Here is a 26,752-nt window from a genome sequence, read left to right as displayed (position 1 = left end):
CCAGTGTTCTACATGTGGTGCCCGAGTGCCAACTGCAATTTGGCGCCCAGGTGTCAATTGAAATTTGGCATCCCCTTTAAAATTTTCTTCATATGTGAATGTAAGTTTCAGGTGCCCCTTGAACATTGCATCTGGGTGCAATGCACTCCTTGCACCCTCGGGATGGACCGCCCCTGACGGGGAGGTATACAGTGTTGCCACTGATGTGGTGCCAAAATCAGAGAAAGTAGCTGTTTAGCATTATAGTGGATGATAAATTAGTATGCTCCTTTGAATCAATAACTAGTTCAAAATGTTTGCTAGTTATTCTGCACTTACAGCTCTTAAAAAAATATATATCTCTGAAAGCTGTAATTTATACTATTAACCAGCAAACAGTACTGGTGAAATCAACATTAACATTTAAAACTTGTACATCTTTTTTTAAATCTATAAGTTTTAATGAATGCAGTCTTTCTTTTGTTGTAAAGCAATACTTTTCTTTTGCATAGGCAGTCTTTGAAAATAATTCATTTTACCGACTTTTTTATCAAAACTATTTTAAAGCACTAAATAACAAGGGAAGACATTCCAGATCAGGAAATATTTCTAGTATAGTGAAATTTTTGTTGAAATGGTATTTGCTGTAAGGAGATTTTATTGTATGTGCAAGTTTTTCCAATTCCAGCACTGTTTCTCCATGTTTCCAAACAAAATGCATCTCCAACCTTTTTTTAATGTACCATGTATCTTTACGTCTGAAATGGTGCCTCCGTAGCCAGGTGGGAAGGAGCAGCAGTGCATAGCACACACTTCTTGATTAGAACCGGGGTTCGAGCCCGTCACCACCAAATACGGAGAATGCGGAAAGGTCAGGGAATGACCACCGCATATCCCGGAGCAATATGGCCTTAGTTGCTAATGCTCCTAAAAACCAAATAACAAACAAACAAACGTCTGAAATTTGAATATCTCAACACTTAACTGAGCCAGAGAAGACATTTTGTGTTTAGCTTTTCTTGAAACAAGATCTATTTGACAATGCAATGAACAGTTTCTATAAATACGAGGAATCCACCTAACTTGTTGGTTAGTATAAGCATTTTGCAAATGATGGGTTGCCTGTAGGGAAAAAAGCACTAACAGACTGCCAGTGGATTGACATGTTGAAAACAGACAATCATTTTTGTGCAGTCTTCAAAAATCAGTGCAGCATGTTAGTAGGCAACTAACATACCAAAGCAACTATATGCCAAGTAACATACCAAAGCAACTATATGCCAAGTTATTCAAGACCACCTTCAACTTTATACATATATCGATTGTAGACTGTATAGCAATTGAAACATACAAACAAATTTTGTTCAGAATTCCTCAGGCTAATGATGATAACCACTCATCCTTTAGGGATGAAGTCACATTTCATTTCTGAAGGATGAGTGGATTAGCATAATTTGTGCATACTCTAAAGGATATGCAGGAAATCTAGATATGCATATCACACCTTGATAATCTCTACTCTATGGTATATTAAAAATCCTATATACTTATTTCTTCCTAATATTCTATATAGATACAAAATAAAGTTAATTTTATCAATCTATGCCAGTATTTTAAATTTAGTTAGCATTGATGTAGATTTTAAATTAAAGTTTATAGTTTTTTAAAATATGCCCAATATAACAAAAGTAGAAATCTATTACCTTGCACTTTATAATAACTTTACTATCTTTATGATGCAGTTATTCCATAGTACTATAGTCTACTCTTCGAGCAGCCATATTTCTATAAAGAGCATATCCGAGTACTACAAGTATTGAGATGACAGCTAGAGTACTTCCGACAGCAATGGGAACAGTTTCATCCTGGGCAAATGGTTCTGGAAGTCCTCCAATTCGAACAAGGCTGCACCGCTGCACTAAGAAAAAATAATGCATAAAGAATGCTTGATAAAGGAAATTATACTATGCAGTTTTATATAGGGTGAGTCAAAATTATATATAAACACTTTGATATTCTACATCTTAGAAAGCTTGAGTAAATATATAACAAAAACAGTTTCATATACACGATACATGGAAATGGGATACATTACAGAAGTTATATCATGTCAAAATATCTGCCACCAGCACACATGCAAATGGTATTATTTCTGAACAGTCCAATATGTGGTGTACATTTCAGATGTAATTTTATCTGCTTCCTATTGTATCATCATGAGTACAGAGAAGGGCAACAAGATTAGTGAATGGAACAAAGGGTTCTCTTACGAAGAGAGGCTTAAATTTTGCAAATTACAGTGTCTGGAGACTAGGCACCGGCGAGATGATCTGATAGAGGTGTATAAAGTCTTGAATGGTTTAAGCATGCTCAATGCCGATGGGATTCTTCCTCTTGCTCAGAATAATCACCTGAGAGGGCATAAATTCAAATTGAGGAAAGCCAGATGTAGGATAGTTGTGCAGAAATTTGCCTTTAGCCAGCGGGTATTTGCTTGGTGGAACAGACTTCCATTCCTTGTTGTGGAAGTTGATAGCCTAAATAAATTTAAGGCTCAGCTGGACAGGTATTTCAAATGAATGGAGGGGCGAAATGTCTTTTTTTTTTTTTTTTGGCTGATGCTGCATAAGGTTGCTTTCTTGCATTATATGCCTCTACTAATGCTAATGAGCAAATTCTGCAATATTTGTGGTTTATGAGTACACTTTATCTTTTAGTTATCCCCATGCAATAAAAAGGTGTAGGGAGTGATGTTGAGCAATCTTGAAAGGGAAAAGAGGGGGGAGGTAGTCAAAAGTATTCTTCCTGTAATCCATCTGTCGACTGAGTAATTCACCATGCAGACACATAGATATCAGAGTGGAAATATGGAGGCACATCACCCTGTTGAAAGTATACCAATGTATTCAGAAACTCATTTCTGCACAGTATATACACTGAGTAATCACTGAATTATGACCACCCCCTATGAAAACTGAATGAGACCTGTTGACTATGTGAGGCACAAGAGTGCAGATTTAGTCAACCTACGTAGCATAGATAAGGTGTCAGTGGTTCAGTAGGTAGTAAAATTCCGAGCATGATAGGTAAAAGGAAGGATTTATCAGACTTTGATAAAGGACAGATTGCGGGTGTTCGAGGCGGGTGCCTTGATTTCCCAAACTGCTGAACTGGTGGGGTGTTCGAGAGCCACCGTGTGTACCAGGACTGCCGTCAAAATGGTCAAACAACGACCTGATGGCAAAACTGCAAAGGTCAGCGAAAGGTTGATGTTAGAGGTGAGCACCGGGTCTGACTACTCATACAAGCGAACAGGTGCAGCACTGTGGAAAAGTTGACTACCCAATAGAACATGGGCCAACCCGGAACAATATCTGGAATGACCGTGCATCGTACGCTCGCACGTATGGACTATACCAGCAGATGACCCCTACGCATTCTCTCTTAACCAAAGTTCATCGGCGTAAAAGATTCACCTGGTGCAAAGAGCAAAGTGCAAAATGCAAGTTGGATGTTAGAAGACTAGAAGAAGGTGTGCTTGGTCAGATGAGTCACATTATTTACTTCACACTGTGGATGGTCGTGTAAGGATTTGGTGTCAACACCATGAGGCTCTTGCTCCATCATGCATGGTATCAAAAGTGCAGGCTGGTGGAGGTGGTTGTATGGTGTGGGGCATGTTTCACTGGCAGGAATTTGGACCCCCCCCCCCAATGCATGTGGAACAATGTATCAGTGGTCTCCGCTATTGCCAACTGCTTGCTGACTGTGTACACCCCGCTATGTTACACTTGTTCCTCTATGGCGATGGTGTCTTCCAAGATGACAATATGCCGAGCCATCCAGGCACTTGTTGTAGGAATGGTTTGAGGAACACTGTTCCGACTTCCAGCATATTGATTGGCCTCTGAACTCCCCAGATATCAATCCCAAAGAGCATTTGTGGGACACTGTGGAAAGGCTTATCAGGTATCTGGATACACCATCACCTCCATATCTGCACTGCTGACTGCATTACACACAGCTTGGTTGGCCATACTTCCCGAACCCTTCTGACACCTTGTTGAATCAATGCCATGTCAAATAGCTGCTGTACTGAGGGCAAAAGAAGGACCTACGAAGTAGGTCCTTCTTTTGCCCTCAGTACAGCAGCTTCTAAACTTTTTGAATCACTCAGTGTATATAATGAATAATGCACTTACTGTGCATTATTCATTACTAATAAAATGTAACTCAGCCCAGTAAAAGTATTGTTATATCTATAAGGTCTGATTATCCCATAAGAGGAGAATCCCATCCATACAGTGATCCTCAGCAGGTTGGCTTTCTGAGGATTGTCACTGGCCAGGTACAAAAAAGTTATGATGATTCAAATGACCCTTTAATTTGAATGCCACTATGTCTGACTAATTACTTCCACCAGCTTTACTGTTTTCCTGACAGTACCACTCATAAAATTCTGCTTGTTGATCAGGAATATCTTGCTGAATTGCATGAAACTACCACTGTATTAAAGATTTGAATACTGGCCTTTAAAATTTTCATAATACTTGTTTGATTCAAACAAAATTCTAAGGAATACTGTCATATTGCCTCGTCTTCTAATAATTTGGAAGTTTTTCACACTTCTTGATCTTTTCCTCCTGTAACTTTCATTATTAACATTGCAAATAGAAGGTAGGTTGTTATTAGATGTGTTGGGGCCTTTTTACCACGTTGATGTTTCCATACACACCAATCCTCTTAATGTTTTCAAACTTCTAGTACCATTACAGAATGCACTTCCTTTCTTCAAATGTTAGTTTGTTATTCTTTAATACTCAGTAGGTTTTCATCTTGTTGCAGCTAATCTGCTGATTATAAGTCCATTATTTCTTCTCTAACCAGAAGGAATAACCTACTTGATCATATTTTTACTAAAGCTGTTGATATTTGTGATCTACTTTCATCTCTCTCCTTTAATTCTAACCACAATTCTGTTACTAAATCTCTTTTTTTCCAATGTTTGGTGCAAAAGTAATGACAAGTCAAAAATTAAAAACAGATCCTTTAATATAATTTTGAGCCAAGGGCATTGTGCTACCCTTCTAAATTGTACCCTTGGGACAGTCTTCTTTCTTGTCCAATTGAGATAGCATAATTTTTTTTTTTTTTTTTGCCACGTGACTTTCATCAACCGCTAAGATTCCAGCCTCTAAACTTTCATCTGACTTTCCATTTTCTAAGACATGGTTGCTCTTCGGCTTTCTTTGGCTTTTAAAAATAAATAAATTATGTAGAGCACATAGGAACTCATTGGCTAACATAGACTATTTATCCTTCTCACAAGGCGCCTCCGTAGCCAGGTGGGAAGGAGCAGCGGTGTGTTAGCACACGCTTCTTGATTAGACCGGGGTTTGAGCCCGTCACCACCAAATATGGAGGATGCGGAAAGGTCAGGGAATGACCACCGCATATCCCGGAGCAATATGGCCTTAGTTGCTAATGCTCCAAATAACAACAACAACAACAATCCTTCTCACAAGCCAGGACAGAATTTAACAAAATAAAAAGGACCAATACTGCACATTTTATCAACTCCAAAATCAACAACTCAAGAATCTGCCAAAAAGATAATGACATTGAAAACTGGCGTGCACTTAGATAGGTTTAACTAACATCTTTCATTCATAACATCTTTTTTATTGGTCTGCTAAACTTGAATCACATGACTAAGGATTCGGTTAAAAAAAGTTATATATTCTTTGCTGCTCAAAATACAGCTGGGATTAATAACACTAATTTTTTTATGCTCAAAATTGCAGTGCAGTGTCAACATTCTTGATTTTCTTATGCATTACTTTATAGCCATTTCTTCAAACTTTTTTTCTGGATACATGGGCAAGCTATAAACTTTTCCACTTCTGAAAGTCACAATCCAAAAACAATTGCCCAATTTCTATTTCATCATCAGTACCTTGGAATTACCCACAACATAAAATTAAATTTTTTTCTGCAGTGCAGCCACCTTGCAAATAAATTTACCAAAGCTGCCTGGGTTTTAAAACAACAGTTTCAGCATGCATTTGGCAATTGTTATCACTAGATATTTCAGTAAATTCTTAAAACCCATATACTCTATGCTTCCCCAGTTTTGCAAGTTAAATTAAGCTTTAAGTTAAGACTTTTGTAGAATAAGATTAGCATACTTGGTTAGAATTTTTGGATTTTTAACAAGTGGGTTGGATCAGTATCTAGAGTATTTATACTTGCGATATTAACTTTTGTTTTTCTGGAAGAGTCCAATGCCCCATTTCTGTTAAACGGGCTTTTTGTAAATGTGTGTGTGATTTCCTGGTTGGATGATTATTTAGCATTAGTAGAGGCATATGATGCAAGAAAGCAAGCTTATGCAGCATCAGCCAAAAAAAAAAAAAAAAAAAAACGCACACTCCCATTTCACCCCTCTGTTCGTTCGATTATGTACATTGATTATGTACATACATGTGTATCTTATTTCATTTTTTAATGATTACTATGTGTTGTATACTATATTCACAATTATTTTCTGTTTTTTTAAGTCCCTCTTGTCATTGGATTGGCTATATCAGGGTAAGCCACTCTATATATTCTTGGCAATAAACTTGATAATTGATAATTCTGACTAACCTGTATAATATGAAAAGTGAGTTCATGAGTCCTCTTAAAAAAACAACAATAGGTTTCTAACAAGCAGATTATAACATTGCACCATAATTAAGAAATGTGATTTATTATCAACTTACAAAGAGCTCGCTGTCTCTTTATAAGGAATGCTATGTAACATGTGCATTTTTCATTCAAAGAGAGAAAAAAAAATATGTGTTGACACAATGAGAAAATAATATCATTATGAGATGCAATTAAGTGTGTTTTAAATTTTTTTTATTTTTTATTCAATTGCACAGTATTGACAGATTTTGCATTTGGAAAACAATTCATTAAAGTCACCTAAAAAAAAAAGTGAAATGAAACGACATTAAAATATAAATCTTTAGCAAATTAATAAATCTCACAATTAAAAATCAAATATTTATTTTTAAAAGAAATCCAGTGTAAATATGTAACAGTATACCTGCCAAAAACATGCAAAATATGAAGTGTGTTTCTCTACCTTCACAACTGCACTCACAAAAGAAAATGATGACAAACAATCTGTAGGGCCCTACATTACAAAAAACACTAAGCAAAAATAAACAGCAATTTCAGTTTACCTGATAATTGATAATAAATAATTGTCAGGAAAGTTGAAACAAATTTAGCCTTTATACAAAATCTGTTTAAATCCAATGTGACCTAATAATAAAAATAGCAATAAGAGCTTAATTAAGAAGCTCTATAAATCAGCTAAATCTAATGTGACCTTATTAATAGTTAAACCAAACTATCCTGTGCCACAACGGCATTCAGTATTAAAATTATCAAAATTTATCAAATATTAAAATTATTATTCACAGATTAAAAAATAAATAAATATAATATATTACCTGGGGAGAATTTGCCCTTGACAATTCCATAAGCCTGAATATGTATGTCTTTAAGTCTTGCTATTGCTACTTTTTCCTTTTTAGCATCAAACATTGGTATCACTTCGGGAGAAGGGCAGAAATAAGATTTGCCATAAGGAGTTTCAAAGAGTGTTACATTTTCTTCACTACGAGCAGTCTTCTTACCAGCTGAAAAATCAATATTATATTCAATAATAATTAAATCATGAAGAGAAAGTTTATATATTTTTTTAAATTGTTTTCTACTTCCCACCCTGCAGTGCTTATTCAATCAGTTATATTTTAATAAAACTTACTGTTTCTTCTCTCCAATTAAGAAAAGTAAATTACATATATGTTAAAAAAAATGGTGTTATATGGGATTCTGCAGAAATAAGTATATCCAACACATTAATTGATTTTTATTATTTATTGCAATAATTACTTCAATATATTAGTACCTTACCATTTGTTGCTCCATCAAATAACGACCAAGCTGTATTATATAGAAGTTCAGTTGAAATTACAGCCCATCCATCAGGATTTGCATTATGTGCCTTTACCTAAAAATGATAAAAATTAATAAATGTACATCTGAAACTGTTACATTCCTTAAAAATAAAATACACAATACTTTGCAGCTTTGAAGAAATATATGATAATATGGATTCAAATAGGGATATAGGTTCAAATAGGTTCATCTCTAGAAGCACAAGTAAAGTCACCTTTGTTTCAAACAAAAGTTACATTGATAAGCCAGATCACCTGTAATGCACTAAATCACTTAAATTTCTTTATCCAGTCTCTATTACATGTTCAGATGATGGAATTTTGTACTACATCTGAAACTTTTATCTTCTAACTAGAGTATAATGGTTGATTAACTGCAGCATGTAATATTGTTATGTTCTCATTTTGGTTGCACTAAATTCTGATTATTATTTTTTTTTTGAGAAAACACTGTAATAAATAAGACCAAATGAAGCTTATATGGAAATTCATATACAGTGGACTCCCGCTTTACGATTGGTTCACTGTATGATCAAATCACTTTACAATGGACTGTCCATAATAAAATACTGTTCACTATATGATATGTAGTAAGTGCTGGTCATTGTGATCATGTTTGTGAATTGAATTTTAATTCTATTAAATGGCAATTCTAATAAGCAAAAATAGGAGTAATATTATCCACAGGCTATGTGGTATAAAAGTAAATATATAAAGCACAAATTTACACTTTATTATCTTACCAATTAAAAAAAATTAAATGATACATGAAAATCAGAAGAATATTTTCCACAGGTTAGCAAAATAAAAATAAATTTACGCTTACACATATAGCTTTAATTAATACTGTAATATGTACATACAAACTAATTGATATTTCTGTTCACTGACTTTTTTTTTTGGTTGTAATAAAACAATAAAAAAGATAAGCAATCAATAACAAAGAACATGGCATGCACAAATTGCAACTAACATGATACATGCAAGTGAGATATGGAGCAACAAATTACAAAGCTTAAAAAATAGGAATGAAGAAAAGATTCTGAAAATTTATTTATGTTTTTTTTATGATTGAAGATTTCATGGAAGGGGAAACACATTTCACCATAATAATGAAAAAACCCACAGAATTCCAGCTATCGGTATTATCGTGAATGCAATAAGATTGAGTTTACTACCCGTTTATAATAGATTGCACTAACAGAAAAACCCAATAAATCAGAAACTGCAAATTGTTTTTATTGTTTTATGGTAGTGACCTCCAGAAATGTACTTTAGAAAAATATCACAAAGGCATTCAAAATTGATCCTTATAACTGAACATATGATAATGATAAAAGTGTAGTGCATTTTAATGATTTGAATTGGTTTTTTGAAATTAAAGCGGCTGATTCCACTAACCAGTGATCATGTCAACCGGCATATTGATTAATATATACAATTTCCATTATAAAAATCATCTTTTAGAGAGATGATTATTTTTATAAATAGCTTATTTATATAGCAAAAATTTCAACTTCCCAGTTCTTGGAATGAATTACCAAAAAACAAAGTTTTATTGGGTTCACATTACTATATTTTCGCAATACAATGGTGTCTCTGATACAGATTAATATCGTAAAGCAGAGGTCCACTGTATTAATTTTGAGAAATGGTTATAACTGTTGATATATCTTTTCCACATGTAACTGTTAATTCCTGTATACTGCTTATGTTTAATTTGTGATTGTTCTTTAGTGATCATTATAGTAGGTGTCCTTATACTTAAGAATATTTCAACTGTATTGTAACTTGATAATATGTAAACAGAGCATGTCTCCACCAACTTTAGAGATGGAGATGGACTCTGTTTCCACTTTGAACTTTGTTTTGTTTCAAGACTGTTATTGTAGATTGTAATGTATCTAGGACTTATCTCTGATATTCTGCTTAAAAAAATCATTTTTCTCATGTTGGTGGGTGTTTCTGAGGCGAAGACAGATCCCACAAAGTGATCTGTCTGGGGTGTGATCCCACAAAGACAGATTAGACAAAGTCTAATCTGTCTTTGTGGGATCCAATGTGAATAAACACATGTCATTCCTAAATGTAAAATTCAAGGCCTCTTCTAGTTTTCTAACTGTAATATATCTATCTTCAAAAATGTCAGGAGATAGTGTACCATGGTCAGACTATCCTGATGACTCTCAGCTGCATGTCACAGGATGGGTTCTGTGTTGATTCTTCCATTTTTCAGCCACTTATCATCTAAATACAGTAGATCTCAGTGCAGCAGATTCCCGTACGCTTTTTTGCAAACGTTCTAATGTTTTTGTTAGTGTTTTGTTCATAAGGACACAGAATTTCACATTAGCTTGTTGTTTGCTTATTATTTTCCTCAGTATATTATGCTGGTTTTCATTTTTTTTTTTTTTTTTTCTGTAGAGACAAAGAGACAAAAAATATATATATGTTATTAGAGATGAATATTAAGTCAAGTCTGATAGATTTAAATGTATATATAGTTTTCATTAATAATCATTCTACATTTTGTGTAGTAAAATTTATCTCAACATTTTTTGATCACCCCTTGTATATTTTTAATAACCTAAAAACAACTGCCAAAGCTCTAAGTTTTCTAAGGTTGCATAGCTTCTACTGATGGTGTAGTTAGCTGCATAACCCACTAGTTTTATAAATAATCTTATAACGTGTAAATAGTACTATTTACATAAATCATTTAAAGCTATTTATATTTTATATATAAATAGCGCTCATAAAGTTATTAGTTTATCAAAAAACAGCCTGACATTTTTGTAAATTGATTTTTATCTCTTTCATAAATATAAAAAGAATTTATTATAATGAACTATATATTAATAATTAAAAGAATTCTCACTATAACATTTTTTTTTACCTTTGTAAAAAACATACTCAGTTGAAATCCTGACCAAGACAGCACCAAAACAGGATCTTGTATTTCTGTGCCACATTGTCCTTTTGGTGTAGCATCCTCAGGTAGATTTACCGATACTGTCTTAACATAAATATAAAGGGCATATTTTATTATCTAGCTATCTTTATACAGTTATAAATAAAAATAAGTGGCCATTTTAATTCTTTTTTTAAACATGTTGGTTCATTCATTGATCACCTTATATTCAAATTACTATCAAGATAGTGAAATTCCAATATATCTCATCATTATCAATATTATTTTATTTACATATCTTGCCAAACTTAGTATTTATTTTCATTTCCAAAATAGGCAATTGTGCTTTACAAACAAACTAGCCAACAGTGGTGTAGCTCTAAAAAAGATAGTGCTAGGGACCTCTAAAAAAGTAAGTTGGTTATAAAAATTAAATTCAATAATTTAATTTACGAGGCTGATTTACTAATAAAGGAAACTTATATGCATATTAAATATAAATTAACAAAATTATAATATTTACTGCTAAAAATCAGTATAAGTTATAACTTTAAACTTATACAGATTTTGAGAAGTTAATATTATAATTTTGTTAATTTACATTTAATATGCATATAAGTTTCCTTTATTAGTAAATCATCATGAAATTATTTTGAAATGATAGTTGCATGAAATTTCATGTAACTATCATGAAATTATGAAAATGCATTAATGTGTACATAGCAAATCCATTAGCACAACTACACATTATGCCTTCCCCAGTGAGATTTATGAATGGTGACGTCAGCCCATGTTCTTTAAAAAGTATAAGATACCAACTTTTGCCCAGGGGCATGGGCAAAATATAATTTTAATTATATTTTAATTAATTTTAAAATTATAATTTATTATTATAATAATTCACCCCCATATGCCCTTAGTCAAAAATAAGAAACTCTTATTGCTTTATTTGTACTCTGAGATGGACATGTAAGGCCAAAGGAGTGTACAAGATAGGTAATATTCTTGTATTTGACTATTTGTCTATGGAGCCACATATCCTGTGCATATTGGTGAATGCAAGGTTCATTCATTGAATATGAGAGATCTACTTCTCTAAACAAGTAATAACAGTTTGTTTGTTTTTTTATATAAATAGTAAGAGTTTCATTTTCCTTGCATATATAACCTAACTGAATTATATTCACTCTGCATACTTATTATTTATGGGCAGGAATAGACTGGCATAGATAGCAAATGCCACCAGTGCCAACAAGAAAATTTGAGTAATTGACTAATGGCCATCACATATAAGTGATTCAGATAGAGCCAAAACCTGTCAGTATAGGTTAAAAAGAAAATACAATAAAATATTACTGATTATATTATAAATGTATATCAGTTTTTTTTCCATTATTACTAAATATAATATATATCTGTATATATATTATTAATATATATCAATAGCTGCAATGGAATGCAGTTAGTGAATACAAAAAATGATGTCACTGATATACACTGACTAAAAGGACAGAATTCGTGGGATACCTGGTTCCTGGGCAACTCGAAGATATCACCCCTCTCGCTAGTGGACGAACCCACCACTTGGCAGGTATATAGGTACACTGCATCGCTGCATTCACATAGATGGTAATTCTATGTCAGTATGAATAAATGTCGTGAGTTAACCGACTTTGATTTTTTTTTTTTTTTTTTTTGATTTGGTAGTTGTTGGAGCATCGGCTTCTGTGGCCATATTGCACCTCCCAAGGTTTTTGCAGTACTTCGATCCAAGCCCGAGGCGGGAATCGAACCCGTGACCTTTGGGTTGCCGGGCAGGTACTTTACCCACTCGGCTAGCCCGGTCGGCCAACCGACTTTGAAAGAGGAATGATAGTGGGTGCCCGACACATGGGTCGCTCTATCGCAGAGGTGGTACAGAAATTGCACTATCCCCATTCGACAGTATCAAGAGCGTATTGGGAATACGTCATTTCTGGAATAACAGCTCATTGCGGATAGTGCTGTGTGTGGAGAAAGGTGGTGTCGACATCTGTCTCACATTGTTTCAGCCAACCGGAGAGTGACAGTGACAGTGGCACAAATCACTGTCAACTTCAATGAGGGAGATGCCAAAAAAATCTCCACCAAGACCATCAGGCGATCATTAGCCACAATAGGTTATGGCACAATAAAATAGTAACATATGTCAACATTACTTACACACTGAAAACAGAACACAAATAAAGTTGCTCAATACGTCAGTGACGAGCAAGGACTATATGTTTAATTTTGACCACAAACATTAAATAAGTGATGTTATTTTACATTCTTGCAGTTCATGAATGCTGTTCTGTAGAGACAAAATTGTGCTTGAGGTTGCTGGAAAGCACTTTACTCAAACTTTCCAATAAGATCATCTGCAACTGAACTATATATATGTTTAAGCTATTCCAACAAGACAGCATTTTGAAATTGCGGTCATTTCTTCATTTTCAATTTTGCAACCTCATTAGATGCTTGTGGCATGCAACAAAATATTTTACCATGCAACCACAAGATTATAAACACCAACACAATTTTGTCTTCTACAAGAAAAAAAAAAAAACATTGAAGAGGATTTTAAAAATTGCTCCATCAACAGAAATCATATCTGGACCTCTCCAGGCAAATGGCAAAGGACAATGTGTCATGCTGACTAAGCTGCCATGAAAGATAATTTTTTCATTCTAGAACAGTGTTTGTCAACTCCAGAAATGTCAAACAATGTTACTCATTCAGTGTTCCTGGTGCAAATTAAACATACACTTTCTTGTGCCATTGATATGTCACACTTTGTGTTCTGTCTTCAATATGCAAGTAATTTATATTATTATAGTAGTGAATTTGTTTTGAGTTTTAAAATTTCTGAATTACACTACTGATATATGTTACAACTTTCAATTTTTTATCGATACTTCTTTTATTATATTTGTTTCTTATACTTTGTTCTTATACTTATATACTTCTTATATTTGTTTAATAACAGCTGAAATTTTGCATGTTATTACTCATTACAATCTATTAATGTGAAAATTTCAGGTGAGTTTCAACATGACCATTTAAGTGGTCACCTTGTTCTCACATATGGCTGGCTAGGCACACCAAGCAACTTAATCACTTTGCGGTGCTACATGGCAGCTATGTAGGAAACCACTGGTGCCACCTAGACCAAGGAACAATAGGTCCCTTCCCTTGTAAGTGGGAAAGAAGGCAAAAAACATAATGCTATATAAGAACTAATGGCATCAACACAACTTTACAGCAAGGCTTATTAAAATCTTGATTAAATCATTTTTGCATGGAAGATAACTATATGTTGTTTTCCATATAACTGAATGAAAGGTTACTTAATTCTCTTTTATATTCAAACTGATTAGTATAAAGCATTCAGTGAACAGTTTTTCAAGTTTGCTAATTGAGTTCTGACATGGTTCAGAAAACAAATACTCAGAAAATAATAAAACAATAAATATCTCAAGACAAATAACTTACTTGTTCTCCTCCTTGACTTGGATAAGTAATGGTGAAAGTGGCACTGAATTTGGCTAAAATACAAATTTTGCCATCTGCATCCCAAACTGGAAAGCTGAATTCTGGTGCAACTTCTTTTGTTACTATATCTAGTAAAAAAAGTTATAAACACAAAGCTGCAACAGGCTATGAATACTGATCAGAGAGCTTACATTAATACAAAATATGCACAGGATATTTCAATTAAAAGGAACCAAGGGTTGTTTCCTTATTTTTAGGTTTAGGCTATTTGTTGTTTGGAACTTTCTTGTGATATTTATTTGTAGAAATTTTTTGTAGAAATTTTTGAATATGTTGTCAGAATTAGACTAAGTATTACTGTTTAGATTTTATGATTTGTAAATTTAAATTTTGCCTAATCAACAGCTTTTAACTAATGGAAAAGTTCCCACCTTTGGTATAGTCTAAAAATGTCACAGTTGTACTTCTGAAATAAGAGTAAACCTATTTTACATGAAAAAACATAAAAAACACTCCAATAGTTGTAGCATGAGAAACTGTGACACAAACTATCTTCATACAGACAGCTGTTCCTCACAGCTAAACTCATGTACTGAAAAGTGAACATCACATGCAACTGTCTTTTTTTAATATTTTTATTATTATTTTTTTTAATTTAAATTAAATTTGTTTATGTTCACTTCAGAAAAATATATATGAAAGTTGTAACCCATGATGTTTATAGGGTAAATCAGGGACAAGGAATAATGTTCCCATTCATAAAAAAGCAGTTGATTAAATAAAATTTCAATTTAGTAATCATAAAATATAAATGATAATACCTAATCTAATTTAATATGCAATTCAAAAATTTCAGCACAAATATGACAAAAAAAAGGCCCAGACAACAAATAGCCTAAATCTGAAATTAGCAAGATAGACTTTCAAACTACTCTGTATACAAGATTGTTCTTTAAAATATTATATTAATTCATCTTTAATAAACCTGAAAACAAGAGCCTTTAACTATCTACCATGCTAATATTTAGTATTAGGCAAGGAAGCCACACGTTTTTGCTGCAATAGCCAAAAAAGTAATAAAAGTGAAAAATAATAAATAAAAAAATGAAAAAATATAGAAAATAAACAACCTATCTGTTTCCCTCCTCACACAGGCAACTATCTGGCTGATCTTTAAAATTCCCCAAATGCAAAGGTAAGCCTCAACCATCCACCAGTGCCATATTTATTTCGTTGTACCAGTGCTGTACCTATAGATGAATGTTTTGTCCAGGGCTGACAGAAGTCAGAAGTAAAAGGGAATCACCAAGAAAAAGAAGAATGATGATGATGCTGCTCAGGACCTTGGGTGTGCCAAGCTCAAACTCACCAGATGTGAGCTCCTGGGGGTGATTGATCAAGATCATCTTCTATCAATATAATTGCAATGTTCATATCAATTTTACTACTTTGTATGGCTTTAGTTACTTTATTTATAATACTCAATATTTCATTCCAAACATCTACACTTATAATAAATTTAAAAGAAGTAATTTCTGTTAACAAATCTTGTATTTCAGACTGCAATTTTGCATCTTTTCCTTTGGCCTATCAGCAGGTACATTGTACCCCTGACACTGAAATCTTGTTTTGTGGCACTTTTTTGCATTAAGCAATTAGCACCTTTTTTTTTTTGGGAATGTACCTGCTGACAAAAAAATCCTGGCTATGCTACTGTATCGTACTATATTTCTTTACTATATTTCTGAATGTTCAATTATTTTTCATTGTTGAAAAGGTCATATTTCTTTATAACAAAATTTCTCTTTAATCAATTTTTTAAAGCAAACAGTCGATTAAGTTATATAGAGGTCTGACTGTAGTTTGTTCTCCATAGAATAATATCATTTCTTTCCATTAAGACTTTCTGTTTGGCTTCTGTTTTCTTCCATTTAAACTCCATTTGTTTCAAAATTGCATGTAGAGCTGCTTTGCTGAATGGAAAATCCCATTTCTGCCTTATAACTGGCAACAATTTATTTAAAGTAGGTACCTTCCTATTGACACTATAAAATTCTTCAATAGTGCGATAAATAATGCATATATCAAAATCATCTACCTCATCAACTGTTTTCCTACTCACCGATTTTTATTTCTTACATGAAGGATAAAGGATCATCCTCAATGCTGATGGGATTCTTCCTCTTGCTCAGATTATAAACTTGAGGGGGCATAAACTGAAATTGAGGAAAGACAGTTGTTGAATAGATGTGCTGAAATTTGCCTTTAGCTAGCGGGTAGTTGATTGCTAGAACAAACTTCCATCTGTCGTCTAAGGTGATAGCTTAAATAAATTCAAAGAAGTGAACAAACATTTGGAGCGAATGGATGGGTGAAATAGGAAGGGTTTTTTTTTTTTTTGGCCGATGCTGTATAAGCTTGCTTTCTTGCATCATATGCCTCTATTATAATGTAGTCTTAGCAAAGCCTTAAACATCTCAATCAGATCACCTAGTCTTCAGACACTGCAATTTGTAGAACTGAGGCCTATCTTGGTAAGAGTACCTTTGGTTCCCTTCGCCAACCTCATTACCCTTCTCTGTATCTGTTACAGCAGACTTACAACCTTCCTAAAATTAAGCCTCCAGACATTTATACAGTATTCAAGATGTGGCTTAATCATTGCCTTGCAATGGGATAATCACTTCCTTATCCCTTTTGAATGAGAACTGAAAAATAATTTTTCTGCCAAATTCTGGCAGGTCCCTTTGTAAACCCAGTCTTGTTTAAAAGATAATGCATTCTTTAAAAAATAATAATAGCGAAAAAGTTTTATTCAAAATCAACTCTTACCTGTTGAAGGCAATAGTGAAGGATGACGCTCATCTGATGGTCCAATTTGAGTTTTAGTTTGCTTAGAAAAACAGAAAGAAAATAAATTAATGAATAAAAATAAATAAATACAATATAATTTTTGATTATGTATACTATCCACCAAAAATATTACATACATAAGTTTCATATCTTGATGATACACCATCCTCCCTAGTTAACAAATCATGAAGACAATCTCTCTCTCCCCCCAATAGCTGATGTTTGTGCTTTTGCTCCCTTTACAGAGGAATTAATCAGCATGCATTCCCTTTTCCATAATTGGAAAAATAAATGTTATAATTCTTAATATCTTGTATCACCCCTCCAGAACTCATAATGGTTATCCCTCATAGTTTAATAACCACTGCAACAAATATCTGAACTACTGTAACAATTATACAGCACACATCAAACATTATATGTTTATGATTGTCACATATATTCAGCGGTGCGCTGGTAAATTTTTAACAACCGGCTTGCTAAACAAAAAAAAAAACAAGACTAAGAATATGTGTGTATATATTTATTGTAAGTTTTATTGATCTATAACAATTTGGAATATAAAATTTTCAAACAATAATAAAACATTCATTTTTTTATTGTAATTTCCACATAGCCAATTGATTCTCACAAAATGTTTTCATTGATTTTTGCCGCACTCTTGTATCCATAGCCAATCTATGATTGTGATTCAACCAATGATTTGACAAATGGAGTTGCATCACACAATCTGCGTAATTTTTCCTGGGCCACTTCTTAGAAATGTTAGGAAGGTCACAATTTCCCCAAGTCCAATGGACTCAGAAGTAAAAGTCAGAAACCAACATTGGTTGGTTTCTGACTTTTAATAAATCTGAGTCCATTGTGTGTATATAATGGACTCAGGTTTATTAAAAACTATGGTTGGTGCTTGATTTACCAGTAAGTACGAGTAAGTTTATTTTTAAAAATTAACCTCAAGGCTTTCTGGCTGCTAAATTTATCAAAAAAGTTTTCCAAATGATAAAAAGGTCATTTAAATTTGCATGTAAGACCACAGCAACTATACTGGCTTTTGTTCCTTATAAATCTATACATTATATAAATGCAAATAACTTTGTTTTATTTGGCCAAAAAATCTTGTTTCAATTGACTATTTTTAAGTTATCCCAATTTTTGTTATACTGTATTACTTCTACAATGTAAGTTTATTTTATTTTATTTTTTTTATGAAACCCCAAGCACGAGAGGTATTAGAACCTATAGTACTAATAGTACCAAGTTTTTAGTACCGTGCATGGGTTGGAGGTTGAGAAGATGAAAGAAGATATTTGTTGACAACTGTACAAGTAATACATTAACTATATTGATGTCATTGCCTGATTAATTTGACTACAGAGATGTGAAACATCTGTTACCAAAAAAAGTGGAAACAACCCACCATGGGCCCCACCCCAAGGTAACGAAACTCATAGGGACTTCTTCCTCCCATTTTATAGTTTTTAAATAACAGCTAAGACCCAGGCTCATGTAGAGGGCCTGATGCAGCTCCCCTCCCCCACTGTGTGCATGTGTGATTACAAAGATTGAGTGAACTTACTGTAGAGTTCTGTCCTGTCGTAGACTTTTGCTGGTCTACAGAAGTTTGAGATGATTCTTGTTGTGCAGCACTAGCTGTTTTATCAATATTGGGTTGCACAGCTTCTGAAACTAAAATAATGAATCATTTATTATATGAATGATAGTTTTATATACTTATGAATATATATCATAAATGATATATTTATAGGGATCACGAAGTTCTTCAGATTACTGTTACTGATTAAAAAATTAAATATATACATTATGGTAATTCAATAGACAAGCAGATTTTTGATAGAATTGTAAACCTATACATTAATAAATAATTTTACCCTTGCCACAACTGCATGCAGTTGTGGCAAGGGTACTTGTCCAAAATCTTCAGGGGGTAGTCACATTTTCAGAGATCTGCTGTGACACATATAATCTCCTCCAGTCTATCAACTGAGGTACTGGAGTGGGATTAATTAGCTATTTAGCAGGGTCCTAATTAGCTATTTTAATGAATGTTTACTTATGCCATGCTGTAATGCGTATATTGTCCCCAAAATATGGGTTTCCGATAGAATTTTTTTTTTAACGCTAGGGCAGAGGTGGTTCCCAAACTTTTATACCTTTAGCCGCCCCTTAAAATTTTTCACACAATTTTCATGATGTATCACAGTGGATCTCCAAAAATGTGGCTACCCCTCCCCCAAGAAGATTTTTAGACAAGTATATTTGGGAAGGAGAACAAGCTGGAGAGATGCATTCACACCTGTTTGCTACTACATATATACGAGGAGGTATCAAAAAATTCATACCCTGACCTAGATAAAACATCAGATGGAAGATGCTGTTTTTAACATGAGTTGTCTACATATTCAATAACTAACATGTCAAATTCAATTCCTGTAGGTGATCATACACCAGAGGTGGAGCCCAGAATCTGAGGAAGGACACTATAGTTGGCAAAGTGGAGTATCAAGCAGTGATCAAGTTCCTGCATTTGCAGGGCAAGAAAGGTCAGGAAATTGACAAAGAAATGAAAACTGTGTATGGGCAGAATTGGCCATCCTATGACACCGTAAAAAAGTGGAAACAGGAGTTCCAGTGTGGTCATACAAGTGTCTTTGATGAGCCAAGAGAAGGAAGGCCATCAACATCCACAGAGAGTGAGACAGTTGCAAAGGTTGAGCAGCTGGCTGAGTGACAGATGTGTGACAATTAATTTCATTGCAAATGTAGTGGCGCCTCAGTAGCCAGGTGGGAAGGAGCAGCAGTGCGTAGCACACGCTTCTTGATTAGACCGGGGTTCAAACCCGTCACCACCAAATACAGAGGATGTGGAAAGGTCAGGGAATAACCACCGCATATCCCGGAGCAATATGGCCTTAGTTGCTAATGCTCCTAAAAACCAAATAACAAACAACAGCAAATGTAGTGGGAATTAGTTATGGGTTTTCCCACAACATTTTACGTGACCATCTGCACATGTCTAAGGTCTCCGCATGATGGGTTCCAAGATCGCTGAATCCTTTGCAGAAGCAATAAATAATAAATAAATTTTCTGTTTATACTCCGGGACGACCAAACAGTCAGAGGAGTTAACAAGATAGACAGAATACAAGAAACAGCACCATATTCAGCAGTCACGGGCTTGAACCCCGGTCACTGACGGCACATGTACTTATGCACCCGCACGCCTGACCACTAGGCTACGGCAGCCTTGATGGCGGCCTAGGCTACGGCGGCAATGTCGAATGCAGTGTTCTCACCAACTGTTGGATTTGTGTAATGCAGATGTTGAGAACTTTTTTGATCAGTTGGTGACAAATGACGAATGCTGGGTGTACCAGTATGATCTGGAGACTAAAGACATATCAAAGCAGTGGAAGCACACCTCCTCCCCACCTCCAAAAAAGGCAAAGACCACCCCCATCTGTGAAGAAGGTGATGTTGTTCGTGTTTTTTGGGACAGAAAGGGGTTATCCTGACAGATTACCTACCTCACACTTACTACAGAAATCTTTTGAAAAAGTTATGCGATGCTTTGAAGGTGAAAAGGCATGGAATGTTAACCAAAGGTGTCCATCTTCTGTTGGACAATGCACCGGCTCACACGGCCATTGCCACCACCAACTTTGTTGCTCAGTGCGGCTTCGAACTACTGCAGCACCCACCCTATTCTCCTGACCTAACACCATCAGACTTCTTGTTTTGAGAAATGAAGAAACCATTGCATGGACGCCGCTTTAAATTGTCTCAGGAAGTCATCAATGAAGTGGAATCGTGGTTTCAAGCAAAAAGTGCAGCTTCTATGATCAAGGCATTTAACAACTGACCCATAGATGGGAGAAATGTGTTGCTATACATGGAGAGTACATAGAAAAGAATTAAAGTTCCTGTGAAGTTTCACCAGAACTTCACAGGAACTAATTAGGACCCTACTATTTCTAGGGTTATTATTTCTAGATAAGAGTACGAACTTTTTGACACCCCCTCGTATTCCTTACTATCTAGGCTTAACAGAACAAATCTCGAGGATAGTATGTACTTATCTGACATGCTGTGTGCAGCTGCTGGTTGTTTCAATGGTAAAAGATTCTGTGCCTTGCAGGTACAATTGGAACTGTATACAAGATCGAATGTCTGGACCGTGGAAACCGTTATATAAGAGTCAGAAAATAGGTTTAAAGATCATATGGGGTCTCCTATAAATGCAATAGAGTTTGCTGATTATGGGAAACCTGTTGTGGCTAAGCCAGAGGTTCCCAAACTTTCTCGGTTCATGGCGCCCTTAGTGTCCCAATAATTTTTTCACGGCACCCCTAGACCAAAAGAAATACCTAACACAGTGGTTTTCAACCTTTTAATATATACCTACATAATAATTTTATTCTTATATAGAGGTACTAAATAAAGATCAATTATAGATCACCACAAAATTAAAAAAAGATACGGTACAATGTACAAATGAAATAAATGTATAAATTTCAAAAATATATATAATAATAATAATAATAACTTTAAGTAACTTAAACTGAAATTACATGGCACCCCAAGAATGTTGTTGCGCACCCCCGCACCCCGGTTGAAAACCACTGGGCTAAACACTTCTGGAGGAAGTGCCATCAGATTTCTCCAGATGATGCAATTAATTTGGATTGTTCACATAGGTATTGGCACTGGAAATGGCCTGAAAGATTACAAATTTGTTTTTTGGAACACAAAATCATTAACAGACAGGGTAGTCCATATTCATCCCCTCTTCATGACCATGATCCTTGGATGAACGGTTCCACCTGCATACTCCGGGGCCATTTCTGGTCTCTATGCACGTGTAGGGGATAATTTTTACACTCCTCCAGTAATAGGTACAAAGAGCCATGATCCTTTGTTATTATTTGGATGTACTGTGGCTGTAAAGTTCCACTTCTGACAAGGGAAGCAGCCACCTTTGAAAGTTTCAGTATTGCTTTTATCACTTTTAATTATTCCGTAATATTCGTATATTTTTAATTTTATCTATTTATTATTTTTAACTAGTTAACATAGCTATCAGCATATTATATTTTTCTATTATATATACCATTTTATCCTGCATTTAATTTTATTACTTTACCATATACAGGGTGTTTCAGTTAAACGTTTCAGAACTTCTAAGAGGGGTAGGGTACATCCTGACAACTCGAAATCATATAGCAATGTGGGGTCGGAAATGCTTTCCTGAAGCGGTGTTGTACACAGAAGCACCATAAAGAAAAGAGACTGTAAGTGAGAAATCGTTTTAATAATACATGAAAAGAAGCAAAAGGTACATGGATTAAAGTAAGTGTTCGAAGTTTCTTCCACGGGCTACAATGCACGCCTCACATCTCCGACGCATGGACATCCAAACATTCTGGAATACTCCAGGCAAATTTCGAATTTCTTCGGCAGCTACTGCGATTCTTGCAACCAGCTCCTCAGCATTGTCAACAGGGGTGTCATAAACTAGCGATTTCATATGACCCCAGAAATAAAAATCAAGACATGATAGGTCGGGTGACCGAGCAGGCCAACGCACGGGACCACCACGTCCGATCCACTGTTGACCAAATGTGACATCCAGGTAGTTACGAACATCTCCGCTATAATGGGCAGGGGCTCCATCGTGTTGGAACCACATTGTCTGTTGCGTCGATGCAGAAATCTGTTCATCTCTCAAAAGTTGTGGCAATACTTGCTGCAGAAAGATCAAGTAGATAGGTCCGGTTAGACGACACGGTAACAGGTAAGGGCCGATGAGGTGATCTCCCATAATACCGGCCCATTCATTGACCGAAAATCGAATCTGTGCTGCACGACGTCGTATTGCATGCGGGTTCTCGATCGCCCAGATATGGTCGTTATGCGTGTTGAAAATTCCTTCCCTTGTGAAGGATGCTTCATCGGAAAACAACACTTCAGCAGGAAAAAGGGGATTTGTAGCACATTTTCCAAGGTACCACTGTGCGAAAGCAATACGAGGTGCATAATCCTCCGGTTGCTGTGTCTGGACACGGTGCACGTGAAACGGATGCATGTCTTGTTCTCGGAGAATCCTCCAGACGCTGCAATGGGAAACCCCGACTGCGTTTGCTAGACTTCGTGTACTCGTTCTTGGATTCCCCTGTACATGCTGCAGCACATTCTGTTCGACGGCTGGAGTTCGTGCTGTTCTTACCCTGTTCCTGTCAGCTCTTTCAAATGAACCTCTCTCAGCTAACCTCTGGTGCAGTCTTGCAAAGAAATTATGACTGGGAATACGCCTCGTCGGATATCGTTCCGCGTACAAACGCTGTGCGGCTGGCCCACTACAATTTGCAGCCCCGTACGCCAAATGCATATCGGCTAACTCTGCGTTCGTGTAATCATCCATCCTACTAACTTGGCGTTCTTGTTCAAGAAATTCGAAATTCGCCTGGAGTATTCCAGAATGTTCGGATGTCCATGCGTCGGAGATGTGAGGCGTGCATTGTAGCCCGTGGAAGAAACTTCGAACACTTACTTTAATCCATGTACCTTTTGCTTCTTTTCATGTATTATTAAAACGATTTCTCACTTACGGTCTCTTTTCTTTATGGTGCTTCTGTGTACAACACCGCTTCAGGAAAGCATTTCCGACCCCACATTGCTATATGATTTCGAGTTGTCAGGATGTACCCTACCCCTCTTAGAAGTTCTGAAACGTTTAGCTGAAACACCCTGTATACCAGTTGCTATTTGTTGCGTAAAACAGTATATAATATTTGCTTGGCATTTTGTTATATACCCATACTTTCCATCTAAATTCATTTTAGAAATGATGTTGAAGGCACTGAGTCTTGGCTCTAATATATGCTACTTACACATATATTAAACAGATACTTATAAATATATCAAAACGTAAAATAAGAGGTATCTGTAGGAGTTTTTTCACCTACTATACCAATAAGGAACATTTTATAAAAATACCAGCAGAAAGGGCTGGCTATAAAATGGCGTTACGTCAAGGCATTGCCATAGCAACACTGAGAAAATAAGAGCATATACCTTTTCGTATTTATTACTGATTTATATTTATATTTTTATTATTGATTTTTTCATTAATTTTTAACAACCGATGCTATAAATGCATATTTGTTGCACGACGTAGTCATATTTACCATTTTTAAATCCTGCGTGCGAATGGCATGCATAGATTATTTTTGGAACTCTATTTGACATTAGCAATATAAATTCTGCTCGGTTCTTTTTTGACAACTGAAAATAATTTCGCATTCTGCATTATTGTGCAGAGCACTAAGACTGACAAAACTAGCAGTCGATTTTAAAATTAATCTCAAGGTGCTAAACCGTTGTAAAATTTCCAAAAAAAAACAAAAAAAAAAAACCAATAATTTTCCAAAAGATGGTCATCACGGATTCCACACCGACTTTCACAAAAAATCATGTTGTCGAACTAGAGAATCAATATAGGATGTCCATATGTGCTAGAAAAACTTTTGGAATAAAATAATAATAATAAAATACAGTACTTATTCTCATTTTTGTTGTCAAATATTAGCGTTTCTGGTTGTTAATATTTTCTATTTCGAACACATGACAAAAACCACTTCTAATATTTTACAGTGATTCAAAATTCCATAAATTCTGACGAAAAATGATGAAAAATATCCTTTCGGACATGGAACTTTTAGTGCAAGCAAACCAAAACTCATCGGGAACACTATTAACTCCAGGGCTCACATCTGGTGAGTATGGGCTTGGCACACTTAGGGTCCTGAGCTGGATATCATCATTCTTCTTTTTCTTGGTGATTCCCTTTCTCTCTATCTGGGTAATTTAGAAGAAAAAAAATTTTTTTGGCTGGTGCAACATAAGTCTCGGGCTTCCTTGCGCCATATGGCTAATAATAATAATAATTAAGTACACTCGTAAACAAACACGTGTTTCGGCCATACGTCGTAGTTGTAATAGGGTTTTAGGAGCATCAGCGACTAAGGCCATATTGTTCCGTGTATACTGTCTGTAAATTGCGCGTGTTCTCTGGTCGAATTTTCTGTTTGCAGGACAAAAAAACTGAGTTTCAGGGAGAAAAAACCCATTCTATACTCAATATTAGCCATATGGTGCAAGAAAGCCTGAGGCTTTTGCTGCACCAGGCCAAAAAAAAAAAAAAAAAAAAAATCTGAGTTTCCCCTGAGAGAGAGAGAGAGAGAGAGAGAGAGAGAGAGAGAGAGAGAGAGAGAGAGAGAGAGAGAGAGAGAGAGAGATGAAATCACCAAAAAAGAGAAGAATGATGATATCCAGCTCAGGACCCTGGGTGTGCCAAGTCCATACTCCCCAGATGTGAGCCCCTGAGGTGACTCGACTGAAAACTACTAATTCAAGCACATTGTGAAAAATGCCCATAAAATTCCTCATGTCACTGACGGGACTCGAACGCAGGTCTCTTTTCTACCGGAGCAATATGGCCTTAGTTGCTAATGCTCCTAAAAACCAAACAACAACAACAATCTTTTCTACCAACTGTGCTATCCACAAGGGCCGGCCACCCATGATTGTTTACATGTTTGTTTATGGTAAACAAGAGCATAGATCACTTCCCGGTTAAGCCCAGGGGCTCACATCTCGTGCGTATGGGCTTGGCACACCCAGGGTCCCGAGCTGGATATCATCATTCTTCTCTTTCTTGGTGATTCTCTCTCTCTCTTTCTGAGCGTAACTCAAATTTTTTTTTTTTTTTTTTTGGCTGATGCAGCATAAACCTCTGGCTTCTTTGCACTATATGGCTAATAATAATAATAATAATAATTATTATTATTATTATTACTGCATCGAGTGTGGAGCAGGATAAAGTCACTCGCGTTCAGGCCTTAGGCAGAGAGGTCGGTTCGAAAAGTTGGAGACAGTCTCCCTAGCAAGACAGTGAAGCAAGTGGCACTGTCCCCCGTAAGCCTACCACAAGAGATATTAGGGCAAGACCATCCAGCCCCACCAACTGGAAGTGTTTCCTGCGCAACTGCGCTAGTGACCACCCAGGAAGGAAGAAAATGCCAACACATGAAGTGGAACATTGAAATGAATACATACATCATGCGAGCATAATATGAAATAACCAGGCTAGAGACCGATATGACAATGTACAGATCGCGACAACATACCAAGTGGTTGGAAAGATACCCAGATATTCAGGTCACTAAACAGCGATTAGCAGACCAAAGAAGGACCATCGTCACGAAGAACCTAATGGCTCCTGCCATCTTGGAAAAAATCAAGCAGGATGTCAGCGATCTGCTACAAAGCACAAAGAATATGGAACCAGAGGAGGAACAGCAAGAAGAAATACAACCCAGAGTAGCTGAAGTGGAAAGAGACGAAGTCATGCTATCCAGAATAGAAGACGAGTGGAAGAAGGCCCTAGCAGAATTCGAAG

The 26,752-nt window shown here is 35.5% G+C and overlaps 1 protein-coding gene across 1 annotated transcript in view; it reads right to left on the bottom strand.

Annotated features, from left to right (window-relative positions):
- Nucleotides 1-1,688: 1,688 nt before the first annotated feature.
- LOC150085011 (lysosome-associated membrane glycoprotein 5-like) overlaps nt 1,689-26,752 on the bottom strand; it is a 98,775-nt gene continuing 73,711 nt past the window's right edge. The window contains exons 2-8 of the mRNA XM_090375713.1: nt 18,851-18,960; nt 17,251-17,311; nt 14,419-14,546; nt 10,891-11,010; nt 7,951-8,047; nt 7,485-7,673; nt 1,689-1,897 (exon numbers count right to left, since the gene is read on the bottom strand). Of these exons, the coding sequence (XP_090231839.1) occupies nt 1,722-1,897; nt 7,485-7,673; nt 7,951-8,047; nt 10,891-11,010; nt 14,419-14,546; nt 17,251-17,311; nt 18,851-18,960 (881 nt within the window). The 3' untranslated portion in view covers nt 1,689-1,721. The remainder of the gene's footprint in view (nt 1,898-7,484; nt 7,674-7,950; nt 8,048-10,890; nt 11,011-14,418; nt 14,547-17,250; nt 17,312-18,850; nt 18,961-26,752) is intronic.

The sequence above is a fragment of the Mastigoproctus giganteus genome, chromosome 6, assembly GCF_048544385.1.
Source record: "Mastigoproctus giganteus isolate SK-2022 chromosome 6, ASM4854438v1, whole genome shotgun sequence".
In the NCBI taxonomy this organism is placed as follows: domain Eukaryota; kingdom Metazoa; phylum Arthropoda; class Arachnida; order Uropygi; family Thelyphonidae; genus Mastigoproctus; species Mastigoproctus giganteus.
Note: the sequence above shows the minus strand (reverse complement) of the source record. Positions and strands in the feature narration are given on the sequence as shown.